This window comes from Anser cygnoides, chromosome 1 (assembly GCF_040182565.1).
Source record: "Anser cygnoides isolate HZ-2024a breed goose chromosome 1, Taihu_goose_T2T_genome, whole genome shotgun sequence".
Classification (NCBI taxonomy): Eukaryota; Metazoa; Chordata; class Aves; order Anseriformes; family Anatidae; genus Anser; species Anser cygnoides.
In genome coordinates this window covers 181,693,677-181,713,232 of record NC_089873.1, presented here as the reverse complement: position 1 = coordinate 181,713,232, position 19,556 = coordinate 181,693,677, and the positions used below count along the sequence as shown (strand labels likewise).

Here is a 19,556-nt window from a genome sequence, read left to right as displayed (position 1 = left end):
AAAAATGAGTATGTTCAGCTCAACTACAGTAACAGAATCCAAAGCATCAATTTAAGAAAATTATACTAGCATTTATTTTTGAAGTAATCAGTGCAATGGACGTTTTATTAATCAATATGATAATACACCAAGCACCAGCACAGCTATATATATTCAGAAACACCCAACAAATGTATTTATTTAAAGTCGGAAAATGTAAGTATTTATATAAGTGTAAGTATTTATATATTTGTGTAGGAACTGAAACTGAATATGCATGTACTTGACATACCAATGCATTAATTTCCAATTTAGCTGATTACATACTTCAAGAAATGTACTAGAAAAGTATCTGAGAACATAAGAACTCAGAATTATGTAGAAGCAAAAATAAATACCACTACTGTCGATGCTACACAGCAAGACCACAGTACAGGAATTGTCAAATTTCCTTGCCAGAAGTCCTTGGAAAATTTATGATTTTACGCTCCCAGAACTTATTTGGGAAATACAATTTCAGATTCTTTCAAAGACTTTTTAAGTGAAGAAGTCAAGCTGAATTTTTTTTTTAGAAGTCAAGGAATGGTTCCTGCTGAATAGGAATTATCAGCCGCAATGACTTTTTAAGCAATAAAAATATGGAAAGAAGTAACTTGAGAGAAATGTTATTTAAACATGACTGGAGATGAAAATCAGCTCATATGGTGAAAATAATTCAAAAAGAAACAAACATTGTTATATGATCTTAATTAGCATAACACCCCTTTTGATTCACTTCACAGAAGTTCTATTGCTAAGAAAACGAGTAACAAAAAAACAGAAAACACTACTTAAAAACAACCTGGTATCTCTCTAGAAAGTCACTTGCTTAGTAAAATTTTGATTTTCTGATCATATTACTCTGTCAAAGAAGGAACAACCAAGATTTCATGCGTGGGAAAACACTGAGCGACAGATCTTGTTCGCTTCCTATACATCCCCCACCCTCCCCTACCCCTCTGGAGGAAACCGGGCAGGTTCCTGGCTGCGGGGCTGGGGATTTTCTTGTGAAAATTACTGAGGAAAAGAAGAGCCCATCAGAGCCTGCTTGTTCACAGCAGCTGAGGAGCTGCTGTCCCAGTCCACGTCACCAGGTGCCAGGAACATTTAGCTGAAGCCCTCAGTGCCCTGCCACAAAACTGCGCCCGCGGCAGAGGTTTCTGAGAGCCTTACGACCCCGCTCCAGGAGCAGGACATCCTCCTGCGATCCTTCTGGACACCTGCCAGCGGTTACGTGTGCGGGCACCTACGTGAAAAGCAGGAAGCACGGAATTAGACAGAAAGGGATTGAGGCAGGGGTGGGTCTGCTCCCCCCCCCGGGTCGCTTCCACCTTCCCGACACCTGTTGAGAGCCAAAGGTGGGAGTGAGGAGTCAGGAGGGTCAGGGGAGGGGGCTCGCCCTGAGCACCAGGCAGCACTTGTGTGCTGGGCGGGCGGCTGAGCACTGGCCCAGGCTGCCCAGAGAGGCTGTGGGGTCTCCTCCTGGGAGAGCGGCACAAGGTGCCTGGACGGGGTCCTGGGCACCCTGCGCTGGGGGCAGGCCGCGGGCCCCCTCCTCCCCCCCGGCCTCACCTCGGGCGGCACGGGCAGGTCCTCGGCGGCCGCCTTCAGCTCGAGCACGGAGTCCGTCTGGCGGTCGCTGAGCGGGGCGCGGGGCTGCGGGCGGCGGTCCCAGAGGCCCAGGCGGTCCCGCGGCTCCCTCCCCGCCGGCTCGGCGGGCGGCGGCGGCGGCGGCTCCGCCATGGCGGCGGGCGGAACGCGGAGGGGGGCGGAACGGAGGGAGCGCGGAGCGAGCTTCCGGGGGGACGCGCCGGGAGGACGCGTGGCGGCCGGGGGGGGGGGGACGTGCGTCATGGGGGGGGCGGGGGAGGAGGGAGGGGGGGGATGAGAGCGCCCCCTAGCGGTGGGAGGTCGCCGCCGCCTGGGGGGGGACGGGGGGAATGGGGGAAATTGGGGGAGATCATGGGGAAGTGGGGGAGATAGTGGGGAACTGGGGAGACTGAGGAATGGGGTAAACGGGGAGATGGGTGAAATGGGGAATTGGGGGAGATGGGGGAGATGGGGAATTGGGGGAGATGGGGGAGAGATGGGGGAGATGGGGGAGATTGAGGGATGGGGGGAGTGGGGAATTGGGGGAAATGGAGAAGTGGGATACATGGGGAAATAGGGGAGATGGGGAGTTGGGGACATGGGGAAATTGGAGAGATGGGGAATTGGAGAAGATGGGGAAATGAGGAATTGGGGGAGATGGGGGAGATGGGGAAGTTGGGGAGATGGGGAAATGGGGGGGATGGAGGCATGGGAGAAATGGGGAATTGGGTGAAATAGGATAGAGATGGGGAAATGGGGGAGATAATGGGGAAATAGGGGAGATGGGGAAATGGGGAGATGGGGAATTGGAGATGGGGAAATGGGAAAATGGGGGAGATGGGGAAAATGGGGGAGATGGGGAAGTGGAGGAGATGGAGGCATGGGAGAAATGGGGAATTGGGGAAAATGGGAGAGATGGGGGAAATCGGGAGGTGGGGGAGACGGGCAAATGGGGATGATGGGGAACTGGGGAAGTGGGGGAGATGGGGAAATGGGGAAGATAATGGGGAAATAGGGGAGATAGGGAAATGGGGAACTGGTGAATTGGGGGAGATGAGGAAATGGGGAGATGGGCATGGCCAGCTGAACGTGGTGGCCAACGGCCTGAGTGAACTGGGGTCGTTGAGCATGGAGAGGAGAAGGCTGAGGGCAGGCCTCATGGCCCCCTCCCGCTATTTGTAAGGGGGCTTTAACAGGGAGGGCATCAGTCTGTCCTCGGAGTGCGAGGAAATGGCCCCCTGTCATGCCAGGGGAGGAATTTCTGCACGGAGAGCGGGGTCAGGCATCGGAAGGGGCTGCCCAGGGAAGCGGTGGGGTCCCCGTCCCTGGGAGTACTTGAGGGAGGTGTGGATGCGGTGCCTAGGGACGTGGTGTAGTGATGGGTGCACGGTGGTTACACTCGGCGATCTGTGGGGTCTTTCCGAACCCAAGTGATTCTGTGGTTCTGCTGATACCCCGGGCAGCCTTGGATCTTCCCCAGAGGCACTCACGCCCAACTTGGTGTTGTGTGTGAACTTACTGAGGGTGCACTCGATCCCCTCATCCAGATCATCGATAAAGATATTAAAGAGGACCGGCCCCAGTACTGAGCCCTGGGGGACTCCACTAGTGACCGGCCTCCAACTGGATTTGACTCCACTCACCACGACTCTTTGGGCCCAGCCACCCAGCCAGTTTTTAACCCAACAAAGCCTACACCTACCCAGGCCTTGAGCAGCCAGCTTCTTCAGGAGAATGCTGTGGGGAATGGTGTCAAAAGCCTTACTGAAGTCAAGGCAGACCACATCCACAGCCTTTCCCTCGTCCACTGAGCGTGTCACCTTGTTGTCCTGGGTCCTCCTTCCAGCCCTGCTTGTAGATGGGCGTCACGTTTGCCAGCCACCAGTTACCTGGGACCTCCCCTGATAGCCAGGACTGCTGATACATGATGGAGAGCGGCTTGGCCAGCTCCTCCGCCAGCTCCTCAGTACCCTCGGGTGGATCCCAACCGGCCCCATCGACCTGCGTACATCCAAGTGGAGTAGCAGCTCGCCAACCATTTCCTCGTGGATTGTGAGGGCTTCATTCTGCTCCCTGTCCCTATCTACCAGCTCAGGGGGCTGAGTACCTGGAGAACAACTAAAGGCTGAGGCAAAGAAGGCATTAAGTACCTCAGCCCCTTCCTCATCGTATCACTGTTTCCCCCCACACCCAATAAAGGACAGACTCTCCTCAGTCCTCCTTTTCTTGTTTATTTATTTATAAAAACATTTTATTGTCTTTAACAGCAGTAGCCAGATGGAGCTCCAGTTGGCCTTCGGCCCTTCTAATTTTGTCCCTGCACAGCCTCACGACATCTTTGCAGTCCTCCTGAGTGACCCACCCCTTCTCCCAAAGGTCGCAGACCCTCTTTTTCTTCCTGAGCTCTCTGTTCAGACAGGCCGGTCATCTCCCAAGACAGCTCATCTTTCAGCACATGGGGACAAACCCTAAAGGCACGGGAGCAGGCTTTCTTGAAGAGCGTCCAGCCTTCCTGGCCTCCTTTGCCCGTCATTCAGGACTCCGCCAACCAGGCTCCTTAACAGGCCAAAATCTGCCCTCCAGAAGTTTTGATAACCCCCCTCCTTACTTCTCCAAGAGTCGAAAGCTCTATTAAGTCAAGATCACTGTGCCCAAGACGGCCTCCAACCTTCCCATCACCAAGTCCTTCTCTATTTATGAGCAAAAAGGCATCGCTGCCTACCTTAATCGCTGCCTACCCGAAAAATCTATATTGGGGTAATAATCCAAGAGCCAATTATTTTATTTTTTTTCCCCAGGGGCTCTTTTTGGAAAGGGTGCTCTTTTGGGGTCCTGTTGTTTTTAAGAGGCTCTTTTTGGTAGGGGATGTGCCTTTTTTGGGTCCTTTTATTTTTTTGAGGGGCTGCCCTATTTTGGTTGGATTCTACCTATTTTTGAGGGGTTCTTTTTTGAGTGCTGCCCTTTGTTGGAAAGATTTTTTCCCTTTTTTGGGGGGAGGGCTCTTTTTTTGGGGGGACTGCCCTTTTTGGGTCTTTTTTTTTTTTTCCTGAGAAGGAGCTCTTTCTGCATGGCCGCCTTTTTGTTCTTTTTTTTAATTCTTTTTTATTTTTAAGCGGGTCTTTTGGAGGGGTGCCCTTTTTTTCAGTTGGGTGCCAGCCTTTTGGGGCATTTTTTTTTTTAAGGAGTCTTTTTTGGGAGGCAGCCCTTTTAGGTTGTTTTTTTTTGTTGTTGTTGTAGTTTTTGAGGGGTCTTTTTTGGGGGGGGGCAGTCTTGATTTTTGATTTTTATTTGGGCTGGGCTTTTTTCTTACGTTAGGTTAGGTTTCTGGATTTTTATTTATTTATTTATTTGTGATTGTTTATGGTGGTCCAGCCTTTTGGAGGTTAGGGTTTGGGGAGATTTTGTTGGCCCTTCCATTTTTCAGGTGGGATGTTTTTGGGGGTCTTCATCAGGGTCCCAGCCTTCTGGAGGTTGGGTATTTTGGAGAAGTTGTTTGGAGGGGGTTGGCCTTCTGTGGGGTTGAGTTTTTTTGAGGGGAACTATTCTGGTCTGGCCAGTCATTTTTTGGTGGATTTGGGGGATTTTTAGTGGATATTTGGGGGATTCATTCTTGACGAACAGTCTTATACAAGCTGTTTGTTTTTGTATGCCTGTTTTGTGGTGCAATGATTTTGTTGTTTCAATTTTTTGTTGCTTTTTTTTCCTGCGGGGGAACCAGCCTTTTTGTTTTTAAGATTTTTTCGCAGGGCTTTTTGGGGGAACCAGTCTTTTGGGGGTTGGAGGTTTTGGGGGTGGAGCATTTTGAGGTGGTGGCTTTTTTGAGGTTGGGAGTTTGCTGGGTCAGATTTTAGGTTTGGTCTACTTCATTTTTTGGGGGGGACGGGACAGTTCCTTTGGGGTTGGGAGCTTTTGGGTGATCCTTTTTGGGATGCGTTCCCCAAAAAAAGTCCTTTTCTGTGTGTGTCTATGTGTCAGGGGTCTGGTGGGTTCTTGTTTTCATTTTCTATCTGAGGTTTGGGGGATTTCTTGTTTCTCTGTGTCGGGTCAGGGAGCTAGGGATTTCTTTTATTTATTTTTTGTTCAGTCAGGGGCTTTGGGGATGTTGCTTGGAATTTCTTTTTGGGTCTGAGGATTTAGGGGTTGCTTGGGGTTTATTTTGAGGGCAGGAGTGGGTTTTTTTTTCAGGATGGGTCAAAAGTAGTGGTTTTTTGTTAGTTTTTTGTTTTGTTTTTTTACTTCTTTAAGAAATGAAAGCAGTCTTTCTTGGACTTACCTTTGTTCTTTTCGCATTGGCACCTATGTTAATGGGCCTGAACTGCTCAATGCAGAACTTTCTCTTTTTTTTTTTTTCCCCATCTTTGTAACTGCCCATAGCAGTCATACATCAACACCAGTCCTCCCAATACCAGAAATGTCGTTCCAGGACAGGCAGATGAGCAAGGGCTTGTCTGAACTTCATACCTAATTCAAATTTACATACGAATACGTTCAGAAACCACTTACTCTGAAAACCAAGAATGATACAGTGGAAAAAGCTCTCCTCATGCCACTCACAACCGAGAGCTGTGTCAACCCCAACCTGCCAGTGAAGTTGGTTTATTCCCAGCAAGTTCAGCAGAACTTGCAGCACAGGTAATCTATAAAATCAGAAGCAGATTTTGTATTGCAGCAGGTAAAACAAAAGGCTGTAAAGACATCTCATGGCACTTCCAGTTAAATAGGAACTGAACTATTGCAGTCAAATATTGTACTCTTCTGAAAACAGTAAAAGCCCAATGCTTTGGTAGTACCTATCTTCCTTTAGAAAAATAAAAATTGTTCTTAACCTCTGACATTTATAAAACACTGTGCATCTGGGTCTCGACAGCGTAAGTCACATTAGGGATCTTCACATTCAGGAATACTTCAAGAGCTGAAAAGGAATACCATCCCATTTGGCTCAGTCTAGAAAATAGTGCACATCATCCACTTCATCATGTGAGCAAACCAATGGTACAGGAGCCTTGACATCACTTCTGGGTGACTGACCGCAGTCTTGTGATGACCTCTTCCTTTGGTCATGATCTCAGGCAGGAAGAAGAGAAGATACTCGAGATAACTTACAAGTTGCTCTACATTCAAACAGCGTGGTAGAAGAATTCAGTATAGGCGTCAGTACATCACAAGTCTAATTTCTTCAACTGTTCGTACGTCAGAAAGAACTGAACCCATTATTAAGGAAAAAGTTCCTGTTCACTCAGTGCAAAATGGTTATTTCACTACTAAAGGATAGCAGCATGTGTACTGAAATATGGGAACTTCCAAATTAAGGAAATGGACAGATAGGAAATTGAGGGAGCAACTGAAAAGTGGTTTTCAGGATCTTATGAGAAGATTCACTGTGTAACACATCACATAGGCAATCTGACTGGAAGCAGTTGACTAAGGAAATGGGCAACTGACAAGGTTCCATTAATAAAAAATTATGTTGACATGACGCCTTTCATATAGAGCTCTGGAACTGTCTGTCAATACTTGCTGTTGTATGACTTGTTTCATCTCTTTTGCACACCTTTTAAAAGGATACAATGATATTCCAAGGACCAAGTCTTAGCCAGTTTGGCCAAAACCCTTTATAAAGAGCAAAAAAGCCTTCATTCTTCCAGGTCTGGAAAAAAAATAAAAATAAATAAAGCAACATACACAACAAGAACACATTTACGGAACTCTATTAGTGAGAAATCCAGACATCATGTCAGCAACAGGGAATCTACAATACTGAACGATGGCTTAGTGCTGTAATCTTGATTTGCATCCATTTCTAGGGAAATTTAGAACAATTTCAACTTCCATACCAGAATTATTGCCTGGGCGCCAGCTTCTACTTAGTTGATACACGAGCTACTTACTTGTAACAAGCAATCCAGAGTACCCTTGTAGTTTGAGTGTGCCCCGTTTTGTTGGCTTCTCTCATTCATCATGCGTGTTCTCACAACATCAACTGGGTTGGATGCAAGGGCTCCAGCTAGCCCGCACGTAAAACTGGAGCTAATAAAAGAAAGTTTTAACAAGGGTTCACCTACCACATTTAAAGAAGCACAAGAATCACTCCATGCCCCCCAAAGAAAAACAAGCAGCAATGAGTGTTTTTAGTGCTTAAAAATTACATCAGTTAATAGAAGTGGAAAGCACTTTTCATTTACTGTAATACAGAATTTTGAACCTTTGAGAAAGGTTAAATCCAAATCCTAAATAAAATTAGCTTCCACGTTACGGGCTATTTGAAGAGCTATTGCACTAAAGCGTACAAATATGCCAGAACTATATTTACATCTTAACTGATAAAATAGAAGTGGATAGGTGAATACCTATCTTCTCAGAAGAAAAAAATCTGAAGATGCACTCCACATAACGACAACTAACCAAAGGAGAGTGATGCAAGCAGCTTTCATTATAAAAACTTACAGGAAGTGAGTATATACTGTGTCTCCCATATATCCAGACATGATTAGGTGCTTCTTGGTAAGGTCATACACTGGCAGTTCCACTCCAACAACAATAGCAGCTCTCTGTGCTGTCAGGGACACCCCCTAGAGGAGGGGGAAAAAAAAAAGTATAACTCACTTTCGTGCACCAGCAGACAAGCCTAGCTTCTCTACTACAAGCTTCTCTGCAGCACACCATGAATGGATTTAGAACACTGTATGCTCACACAGCACTAAGTAGTGCAAGTCTTAGACATATATGCTCAAAAAATACAGATTCAAATTAATAGCGAAATCACTTGCCCACACTGAATGTTAATTTCAGTTCCTTTATGCTACTCCATCTCTCTGCTTAACCTCCAAATTTGTACATCAATTGTCAGCTAAGACCACAACAGCCAGGTGACAGCAGCTCCCCTTAACACTAACTGAAAAACTGACAGGGTGATGAACGTGAAGAGAAGCAGAATGGAGATGATGAAACTTTTGGAAAATCTTTTCTATTTTCCAGCGGTTTCACAATTGTCCATTCTTACAGCCTTCACTTACTGTAGTCACTGACAGTAATCAGTATAACAGACAACCTACAAGACTAAGTACATGAATTCCTGAGCTCGAGTAAATGTTCATTAGTATCTTCACTTCCAAATATTCCAAATGTTTGTGTTTTTTGTTTGTTTTGGCTTTTTGTTGTGTTGTTGTTTTCATTTTTTCTTCAAAAAAAGAGCAGAGCATGCAGATTGAGATGCGTTTTACAGAGCGTTCTTTAACTAATACCAGAGACAGTCAACCTAACTTAAACCTTTTTTTTTTTTTTAATAAGACCGGACTAATGCTTGGGTACAATACTTGCAGCAACACTTTCTTAAAATGCACTGAGACGCCAGCAGTGAAGTAGTCATCACAAACTACACACTTCTTAGCTACTGACTTATCCACATTTTGGTTGAGAATACTGTAGAAGCAGATAAAATTCACCTCAGCAAGATAAAAAGTAGCTCAAAAAACTTGCCTTCCATAATCCTTTAGTGCCTTCAGTTTGGTAGATCTGTATAAAGTTGCCCATCATTCCTCCTTGAATCACACTACCTTGGGCTTGCATTCTGATCTGAGATTATTTGAAGATCAAAAGAGAAAAGAAATACTTTTCAAGCAGAAGACCAGTAATAGTTTAATACAATTTTAAAAACATGGTAAGTTATAATCTTTGAAATAGTAAAGTCAACTTCTCTGCATACAAGGTAATAGCTGACATTACCATTACCATGATGCAATCTCTGTAAGTACCTTAACCATCTAAATGCAGCTGCTAATTTTGAATCACTACGGGGTACAGTTTTTAGCTGCATTAAGTCACTTCTATTTCTGTACTTGCACACTACGCCATTTAGATTAGACTGACAGATAGGTTCTGCGGGATATCCTTTACAGTGTTCTCACAAGAGCACCTTAAAATGAAAGGTTAAAAAGATTAAGATTTCAGCTACTCGGAGCCATGTTCTTCAGCCCTGTGGATTTCTGAGAATGTCCTTTGGACACCAGCACGGTTAACAACCAAATACAGGTTTGGTGACAACCAAGTTCTTGTATCATAGAACATTCTGAGCCGGAAGGAACCCACAAGGATAATCATGTCCAACACTTGGCTCCACACAGAACCACCCAAAAATCAAACGTGTAGAGTCTGTGCCCAACCACCCTCTGGGTGCAGAACCTTTTCCTAACCCCCAGCCTGACCCTCCCCTGTCCCAGCTCCATGCCGTTCCCTCGGGTCCTGTCGCTGTCCCCAGAGAGCAGAGCTCAGCGCCTGCCCCTCCGCTCCCCTCGTGAGGGAGCTGCAGGCCGCCATGAGGCCTCCCCTCAGCCTGCTCTGCTCTGGGCTGAACAAACCAAGGGGCCTCAGCTGCTCCGCATACTTCCTGCCCTCCAGACCCTTCACCACATTCATAGCCTTCCTTTGGATACTCTCTAACAGCTCTGCCTCATTTAGGATCATCCACAAACTTGCTTAGTGCGCATTCGACTCCTGCGTCCAGCTCGTTTATAAAAACATTAAAGAGAACTGGCCCTAGCTGAGTCCTGGAGAACCCCATGAAATGTCTGCTGCCCTGATGTAACCCCGTTTGCCATAACCCTTTGCTCCTGACCCATCACCCATCGCATTATGCACTTGTCTAGCTGTGTGCTGGACATTTTGTTCAGAAGGATGCTGCAAGAGACAGTTATCAAAAGTTTTGCTAAAATCCAAAGAGAGCCAACTATGGATGTAACTTTGGGAAATAACGTATGGAAGCCACACTTAAAATAGAAACTTACATTAGAAATGCATCTAAATAGCCACACTAGCCCTACGAAGGATTTAGTTTAGTGAAGTTTCTAGTGGTTTTAGAAGAGCATCTTCAAAACTACTACTTGAAGAATTGTGTTAATTTTTCATTAGAGGCATCCATTATAGCTTTGTAATTTAAATGCCATCAGCCCTTTAAGGTACATGGAAAAGAAGTCCTCGACCACCTACCATTAAGTTACCAGGTTCTAAAGAGGTGATGGCTTCACAAATTCACTTCTGAGTGACTCATGTTGGAGCACTATTTCCACAGGACACTGGATTGCAAAGCCTCTAAGAGAAACAACTTCTCCTATAGGATAACTTCAGGAGTAATACAGTACAACAGCACTCACATGCTGAAACTCTTGCCTCTGAATTGATCCTTACCTATTTTGCACTCCAGAAACTTTTTTTTTTTTAATAAATGTTACCAAGCATCAACCAATAAAGATAAAAGACACAGGAGAGCTTCCACACAAACACTACAGCATGAAAATTAGTCATCTTATAGGATTCTCTCCCTACCCCACTCCCGAGAAAAAATATGCATTGAGATTCTGTATTTCCTCAATTAAAGACAAAAGAAACTAAGGGCAAACTCTACAGAATGCATAATTACCTTTAAGACATCTGTAGGGTTGGCAATAGATGATGAAATTACTCCCGAAAGAATGCCACACAGAACATTTATCATCAGGGTTTCATCTATTCCATAAACAAGAAAGAGAGATTAGCTGCAGATTTACAAAGTTTAAAATGCATCCAGGCAGGATGATGCCACCTCTGCTTTAACCAGAAAGAGCACTGACTACAAAAGCCTTAAAATCAGCACTGAGGCTTCCTTGCTGGCTCACTTTGTTCTAAATAATACAAAGAATGTCTTCTTAGAAGACCTGTTCAAACTGCTACAATAAAATAGCAAGTGGCAAACACCCAGCTTCAAGCAAACCAGTCCTCAATTAAACTGGAAGAAAAAAGCACTCACCTTCTGGATGCTCAACAAACATTCTTTTTAAGCTCTGGTAAGTGCCTATTTTTATAGTTCCGTATGAAGCTTGCCGTAGCATTGCAGGTGCAATCCTGTAAAAATAGGTAATGATAATACTTATGTTCAAAATTGAAAAAAGACTGATTAGCAAACACTTTTTTTTTAAAGCAGGAGACTGAACACAGGACTTCTATTAGTAAAAGGTTTGTTCATTTAAATCTATACTTTAAACTCACTGTAGACAAACAAGGGGTTTTGTTTTATTTTGTTTTTTAAATAAAGACTGTAAGAACATAAATGAACTCTGGGAGGATTGCTTTTAGAGCATACCTCAACCTGGGATCTCTAAAATAGCTGGCAAACCTGTCCCAGATAGCTGCAAACTACATCTTTCCCCCACCATCTTCTAAAGAAAAGCATGCACACTGATATACGTGCAAAGTAGAAAAAAGTAAATTAACAAAGGTTAAGGCCATTTTTCTCCAGCTGAATGACTGAACCACTATAGTAGCGTTGTACAGATGGAAAAACTGTGGCATTATTTGTACAGACTAACTTTATGTTTCATTATATTATTTCCGAAGTAGGTTGTTTTCTTTAGAAACATGAAGTGCTATTGCAGAGTACAAAGCCTGAAGTAATCTAGGCTTGGGCTTTCAGCTTGCAGACTGAGGAGAACATTACATTTTCTCTAAATACCTATCAATCTGAAACCCATAAGCTTAACCACTACGGGTTCATAATCAGCAATAAACCGTTCAGAAGCTACTACTGCTCATCAGTTTGTTTTACCCAGAGTATAAGGCTTTCAGTCCTTCTTCTCTGCATATTCTGACCAGTGCATGCATCATTCCACGGTAGCGGATCTCTTTATATTTAGCATCATTAACTTGACCTTGAACCTGCAGGCGTGTTTTAGTCAGATCAATTGGGAAAGTACCTTAAAGAAAAAAATTCAGAGAAAGTTAAGCAGGGACTTATCTAACATGTCCTAAGAAACTGCAGCTTTTATTAAATACCACAATATATAAAAATGCTCCTGAAAAGAAATGCATACAGTCTCTTACCAAGACTTAGTTAAAGCGGTTCATTCTATGTCACCCTGTTTCTTCTAGACAGCTTGTCAGAGGCCATGCCTGCTTCCTATCCAATTGTTGTGTTCACTATGTTTACAGGCAACGTGACAAGCTTAACTTATCTACTCTAGCAAAACAAAAGTTGTGCATACTTATGACCAAATCAGTACACACCAAATAACAGAATCCAAAGACAAAGGTCATATTAAAATGAGACAAGTATATGAATTTACAGACAGAAGTTTTAAAACTCTAACGAAGTTCTGAGCAACTTACCGCACAGCATTAAAGAAACACTCCTACGTTGTACCCTAAAGAAGACCATATAATACTGTGTCATTAATAGCCTGGGAACCAAGCTTGCACTAAAAGCACCCATCTCAGTTAAGGAAATCATGTAAACAGCTCCAGAAATGCTTACCGCATTCTGCAGTGATTGATGCTAAACCTCCATAGAGAAAGGGCTTCCAGTTCAGCGCTGACATTATTGAATCTTCTTTCTGTGAAAGAAAGCAAGGATTTAAAGCTTCTACAAACAGAACTAGTATTACATAAATATATATGCTAACATTTAATAACATGTTGTGCCTTGTCCTCTTAAGATGGACCTTCCAAACATGCTAAGGGTAGAAATGTTTAATTAATACCTTTGACAGTCACAAGACAATAACACTTAACAAAGGCATCTGAGTTCAAATCTGTGTCTCCACTGCATATTTGGACAACCATTACCCTTGTCATAAAGGAGGAAAGCAGTTTGTCCCTCAGGCAGGATTTCAAGGAGCACTGCAGCGAAGAACCTCCAGTGATTCTCACCAAGCCAAACTAGTATGACTACATCCTGACATCAAATGCAATTTGTACACAGACACTGCTAAACTTCTCTCACCTTTTTCCTGGCGCTATCAACATTAACATGACCTGGTACACTTAGACAGAAGATATGTATGCATTTTGCTTCTGTTAAGGCCTGTTCTGTTACCAGTTTACAAGGTTCCTTCTTGCTAATGTTATGCGGAAGCAGTGCAAAACCAGGCAGAAAGATGAACTTGCTTTGGCCACTTCTTCCCTCTAGACATGCTACTAATCCAGTGTGTAAATGGAGTTAGCACAAGTTGCAGGTACCAAACATGCCCGATGAGCAGTTACTGCAGCCCTAGTTTTACTTTTCTCATCTTTCCTTCATGAGGAAGTTACCTGGGTGTTCGGTCTTCTGACATGACACAACAAAAGAGGAACAAAGGAACTCAAACCACACAAATCCAAACAAATACTCTGCCACCAAGCCCAGGGAAATCCAGCTTACTCCTCAGGCCTCTGCAATGCACACCCCTGATGTAAGAACGAAATAAAAGCAAGGAAGGGCACCCACTATTTTGTCAGAAACAGTGCAGTTCAGAGATGAACCGCCAGCATCTCAGCATGAAAACGCCACAGCCACAGGAATGCACGGCACGGTGCCAGAGAGAGAGCAAATCCAGCTCCAAGTTCCTCACAGACCCCTGTCCTGCCATTGGGATCAGAGGATCTTAGCTTCATTAGCAGGGACAAGACCAAGTTCTGCTTCCCCACTACCAGCCACAGATACAACCTTTGCTTTTAAGGCTGCATTGCCAAAATTAAAGATAGCAGTCAACACATCAAGACAAGTTTTTACTTGCAGCAAATATAATTTCACTGATACAAAGCCAAAATATAGCCCGAGTTCTGTCTGCATTGTATTTCAATCTGCCCAGGCAGCGAAGACTACTCGGTTTCTGTCTCAGTCCACTGGAATTACACAACGCAGAAGCGTGCAAGCACCGCCAAGTAAAATTTAAATTATACACAGACTTACTAACGCTGGCTTTAGTCCTGATACATACATAGGATACCCTACCCCAGAAACCTCACAGCGTGCTGCTCCCTTGACAGAGCCCTGAGCCGAGACCCTACAGACTGTGTCAAGGTCTGTGCCCCTCAGGGGCTCGCCACACTACTCTCCTCTCCTGCAATTTCGGAGTCGTCCTCGTTATTTCAGCCTCCCAGATGTATGGGAAGTAACTAAAGCAGAGGGCAGAGCTTATCTCAAGACACACGACCGAACCAACACACATCGCCGAGCCCTATTGCCGCAGCTCTCTTATTTTCCCAATTCTTGCTCGCTTCTTAGTCAGAATTTCTTCCCAGCACTGCTCAGAAACATACTAGGCCTCTCCAAAATATCCACGTCGGTTGCATCAACGGCGAAGTACCTAAACGTCCACTCCAGCCTCCAAACGCAGCGGTGCCTTCAGTTTTTCCCCCAAAAACGCGTGGATCAAGGAGGCACTTCTAGCCCCCCGCGGGAGAACTGAGGGGCCGAGGGCGCTGTTACCGTCCCCAGCAGGCTGTGAACGGGGAGATTCCCCCACACAGCCTCTGCCAAAGCCGCCGGGCCGGTGGCTAAAGCACCCGAAGGAAAAGAAAAACCAGAGCCCGTGCTCCGGCCGCCCTCACGCCGCGGCGCTCCCCCGCCGCCGGGCGGCCTCTGGAGGCCGCCGTCCTCCCCAAGCCGCCCTCCCTTCCCCGCCTCCCCGCGGCCAGCAGGAGGGGGACATTAAAGGGGCCGTGGGGGGAGGCTGCCCTGTGGAAGCCCTGTCCCCCCACCCCCAAGGCCTCCAGATGAGGATCCGCCCGGGAGGATCCCCCCCGTGTTGGGGTGGCCCTGCTGGAGCTGGGGTCGGGGGGTAGCACACGGAGCGAGGTGGCTGCTGAGGAGCTTTGTTGGAGCGTCCCGCCTGAGGGGAAATGGTTTTAAACTAAGGGGGTGGATATAGGTTAGAGGCTAGGAGGAAATTCTTCACTGTGAGGGTGGTGAGGCCCTGGCACAGGCTGCCCAGAGAAGCTGTGGCTGCCCCATCCCTGGAGGTGTTCAAGGCCAGGCTGGATGGGGCTTTGGGCAACCTGGTCTGGTGGGAGGTGTCCCTGCCCATGGCAGGGGGTTGGAACTAGGTGATCTTTAACGTCCCTTCCAACCCAAACCTTTCTATGGTTCTATGGCACGGGCTGCCCACAGAGCTCTTGTTCCAATTGTGCTTCAAAGTTGTCTTTGCAGATGGGCTTCTGACGAGGAAGGCACAAACTCAAACCTCAGAATCAGCTCTCGTGTTCACACCCCCTTCAGCAGCTGGCTAGTACCGTCCAGCTTTCCTATCTACTTTCCTATCTACTACAGCTTTCCTATCTACTATCTATCTGCCCTACTGCAGGGCAGATCCTACTTGGGGTTAACTTCGAACAGCTCCCCTCTTTCTTTTTGCAAAGGTCATTTTCACTGATTCTAACACCGGCTGCTTTTGCAGGACAGCCAGTTCTGTTTTCAGACTTCCCAGGCTGCTGACTCCTTTTAAGAAAGGCTTCGTTTCCAGTTTGACCTTAACTTGTCCCTGGAGTTTCAGTCAGCTCATTCTGCAGGCAGCCGGTTTTTATTATCTCTAATATGTGAAACGGTGCCTGCTCAGGCATTGCAGCTTGCACCTGACCACATTTCTTAAGTTCCTGTTAGTACTTGACCACATAATTCCAAATAAAAGGGAATTCAGGCTGCCTCATGTTGCTTTTCACTGACTTTTGGATGGGTCCTCTGAATAACCTCTTTTCCTGCCTTTTCAACCCAGTTCGTACTACGAAATACGTAATACCTTTATCAACCGCCAATAGAACGATCTTGGCAAGCTGCCTCGAGCCTGACATCAGGGCCATATCAGCAGTTGACTTTGGTGCTCAGCATCTTTTCACATGTCTCTGCACGATCCCTGTGTGCCACTGGTCACCTGCTTTTACAGTGTTTTTGTCCAAAAGCCAGCTCTTTTCTGCAGGACTGCGTAGGTATTACGGTTTGACTGACTGGTTCCCAGGCCCCTAGCCTTACTGCTCCCAATTTTCCTCACACATTTTTATCTTTCTTTTTTAATCAAAACAGAGCCCCACCCTCCAACAATTCTACCAAAGGGCTGGTTTTTTTTTGTGCACTGATTCTTGTTTCACTGTGTTTTTACTGCTCCTTACAATGGAAAATCATTTCTCTTCTGCTCTCTGCAGTGGTGAGGACAGTTTTGCCTAGTGTCCTACTGCTTAAATGAATGGTTAGTGAAGTGATCCAGATGGTTACGGCCATTATTCAAACTGTTTTGTCATTTTGTCACCAGTTGCCACCACTGGAGAGTTTCCTTTGTTCCTCGTAACCTTTCATAATCATTAGTCAGATAACTCATTTGCTTTGCTCATGTCACATTGGCTGCTGCATGGTGAAAGCAAACCTGGCACATGGAAGTCAAGTGCTTCCTGCCCTGCCACAGCATTCCCACTTTTTGTCTGAGAAGGAATTAATATGACCTTCAGTCATAAAGCAAATGATTTTGTTGGGAAAAAAATAAAAAATATTTGACGTGTTATTGGCATACATAAAAATATATAATGTTAAATAGCCTGGTGTTCTGCTCCAGCTTCTCACATATGTCATACAGGCATACCGTGAATGCCATCTTACAGTTTCTGACATAGTGACAGAGCTCAAGGAGAAAGGAAAGTGAAAGCAGGAATAACAGTAAATGCTATTTTGTAGCCTTTTTATTAAGAAATATTGAATACCTGATTAGAGCTCTTGCATTGGCAGGAGCCAAAATGTCTTTATCATATCCCAGTTTTGTGGATGTAACGGGAACATGTTAGCTTGCTTTTGATGTGTAGAGGGTGAAGGAACTGAGGCTAGTTCCGGGCTTTCAGTGGAAGAGGTCATGCAGCATGAGTTCCCAGCAAGGCAATTCTAGTAAATGCAAACCTGTAATCCAGACAAAATTTTCTGAAAGTGTTGCAATCATCCAGCAGGTCCTAGGAGATTGATTTCTCTTCATTCCTGAGACTCCCTGCAGAGATAATAATTCCTGTGTATGTCACAGGGTTGGATTTGATGGTATTTGAATGAGCAAATGAAAAGGTGTTAAAGATTATCAAATAGGAGGGTGTGACAGAAGGTCTACTCACTACCATCCAGTACTTTCCAACTTCAGCGGGTGATCTGAGAAATGCTGTTGTCCTCTGACTGTTTGTCAAATAAAGATCAATCACAATTGCTTCACGGAAGCTTTTGTCCAACATGGCACTGCAGCTAAACAGGTAGCAGCTGGAAGAAAATCTGCCAATTTGAATGTTAGCAGATGTAATAGAAAGGAAAACAAACACATTTCTGTGCCCTACTAAAAGCCAGGCATCACATGGTGTCAGATACTGGCCCAACCTTTTGCACAAGAGGAGATGATCTAATGTTGAACGAAGGACAGAGAAGTTGGTGCTACAGCACAGAATACGTGGTACATACGGTATGTTTTCTGCCACTTTATGCCCCTTTCTTGGCAGCACTCAGTATCTGGGAATAGCAAGCATCTGCTGGGTGAAATACATTTTTGCGCTCGGCAATCCTGTGAAAGCAGGGTTGCAGCTGAAGTAATTCTGCAAGAACAGAAATGATATTCATATAAGACAATAGACAGTAAGACGTGGGGGCAGATGACCCCAAGCCAAGTCCTTCACAGTACAGGGTTTGGGCTGATCCAATGCAGAAATGCATATGGAGGAAAACATCAAACTTTCAGTGCTGTTACTGAAGTTTATAGTGTACAAAAGAGCCTCGCTATCCTCTTTAGCCATTATTCCCAGACACAGTCCTGACCTTTACTCATACCAGAGATAGCTCCCGTCTGATACGTGAGCAGATGCAGCTCTCTAAGTTTATGCACCTCTCAGAAACGTAGCCTTTTGCCAGCTGATGGACCTGAATTGCCTAGAAATTGGCACCAGAGCCAGCGTAACAGAAGCAGCAAGAGTGCATGACCTGCATAGAGTTCACCCTTTTTGGAAGCATCTGACTATTAAGACTGACTCAGCAGCCGTGCCTGGCACAGCAAAAAAATGTTTGAGGGGCTGCAGTGTGCATCCTGCCTTTAAAGCCACGTCCTGATACCTCTGGCCTTCTGGCTGTCTTACGGCACGGGCAGGAGGTAGCATTAACCACCAGGCTTCACGCAGTACATAATATTTTCTGACCATCTTCAAGGTGAGAGCAGAGACTGCAAACAAGGAAGAGCCAGCTTGCAGCCTGTAGGCTACCAGCTGGACCAGGTTTAAAACCTCAGCTAAGGTCTTCAGATGAACTCCTGCTAAAAACACGGTCAGGGTTTAGCTAACTCCTGCAGGAGATGGATTGGCCTCGCTTCAGCTCTGAGGCCATAGGAAATCCAGTCCTATCGAATCGAAGAACCAGCCTACAGATTTCATTGTTTTCACTTCAAATGCAAAGGCAGCGAGAAGACAGGCAGAAGAGAAACAAACAACAATTAATCAAGTGACATAGATGAACAAGAGAAGATGATAGTGCAAATGAAGGCTGTGGCAGGAGACATGAGGAGAAAAGGCGTGCATAAATTGTGCAGGAGCTTTTACTGGTGTTAGACTGTCTCAAATGAGAAGATGCTTTGAAAGAAAAAGGGATCTTTTGAAAACAGTTGAGCTGCAAGATCTGCAATAGTTGACCTGAGTATTAAGGTATTTAGGTAGTTTGCTCCAGAGGAAAGCACTCCTGGTGAAAGCTACTTCTTTTGCCACCTTCAGCAGACTGAGAGCCAAAATACAGCAAGGGAAGTGGCTGGAGGCTGAGCTGGACTTCTTGGAGGAGCTCCGGAGGGACCTTGGAGGGCCACAGCACCACGCAGACACACCTCAGGAGGCCCAGCACAGCCACCCTTTAGGCTGCAGGACTTAGCAATAGATTATGTGTTTCCCCCTGGATTGGAGATAAACTTTGAGGATTTGCAATATTTGTAAACTTTATGGGAAACTAGCCCAGCTCTTGTAGTTTGATTCATTATGGATTTTATACGGTTCCAAAAGATGTATATCCAGTGTTTTTATTATTTTATATCTTAAATTGCGATCTCTACCTGAGAGGCTTCTATAATGGATGTAATTGTATATGAAAATTTGGCAAATGTACAGGCTAAACAACTTTTTTTTTAAATGCTTTTCAGTAATATGCAGGTGACAGCACTTTTCTGTGTTGATTGTCACTGCAGACT

The 19,556-nt window shown here is 45.2% G+C and overlaps 2 protein-coding genes and 1 long non-coding RNA gene across 5 annotated transcripts in view; 1 reads left to right on the top strand and 2 right to left on the bottom strand.

Moving 5' to 3' along the window:
• The window catches only part of COG3 (component of oligomeric golgi complex 3), a 31,794-nt gene extending 30,003 nt beyond the window's left edge, over positions 1 to 1,791 (bottom strand). Inside the window, exons 1-2 of one of the 2 annotated variants that reach the window (XM_048046926.2) lie at positions 1,591 to 1,703; positions 1,192 to 1,264 (exon numbers count right to left, since the gene is read on the bottom strand). In XM_048046926.2, coding sequence (XP_047902883.2) covers positions 1,192 to 1,215 — 24 coding nt within the window. In that variant the 5' untranslated portion in view covers positions 1,216 to 1,264; positions 1,591 to 1,703. Of the gene's footprint in view, positions 1 to 1,191; positions 1,265 to 1,590 lie in introns of both variants that reach the window. The other variant, XM_013179546.3, reaches the window with a different exon arrangement.
• On the top strand, positions 900 to 3,822 carry LOC136789090 (uncharacterized). The gene is made up of 2 exons (XR_010827869.1): positions 900 to 1,376; positions 3,072 to 3,822. It is a non-coding gene; the product is annotated as an uncharacterized lncRNA (long non-coding RNA).
• A 619-nt stretch (positions 3,823 to 4,441) lies between these two features.
• Positions 4,442 to 14,984, bottom strand: SLC25A30 (solute carrier family 25 member 30). 2 transcript variants are annotated; one of them, XM_066988573.1, is made up of 10 exons: positions 14,653 to 14,984; positions 12,887 to 12,965; positions 12,182 to 12,329; positions 11,387 to 11,481; positions 11,021 to 11,106; positions 9,085 to 9,180; positions 8,053 to 8,177; positions 7,497 to 7,635; positions 7,175 to 7,255; positions 4,442 to 6,809 (listed from the first exon to the last, which is right to left on the bottom strand). In XM_066988573.1, exons 1-10 carry the CDS (start codon positions 14,683 to 14,685, stop codon positions 6,768 to 6,770), a joined length of 924 nt encoding a protein of 307 aa, XP_066844674.1. In that variant the 5' UTR covers positions 14,686 to 14,984; the 3' UTR covers positions 4,442 to 6,767. The 2 variants fall into 2 exon arrangements, with proteins under 2 accessions (XP_066844674.1, XP_066844681.1); XM_066988580.1 differs by having other exon boundaries at positions 14,700 to 14,984.
• Positions 14,985 to 19,556: the final 4,572 nt, after the last annotated feature.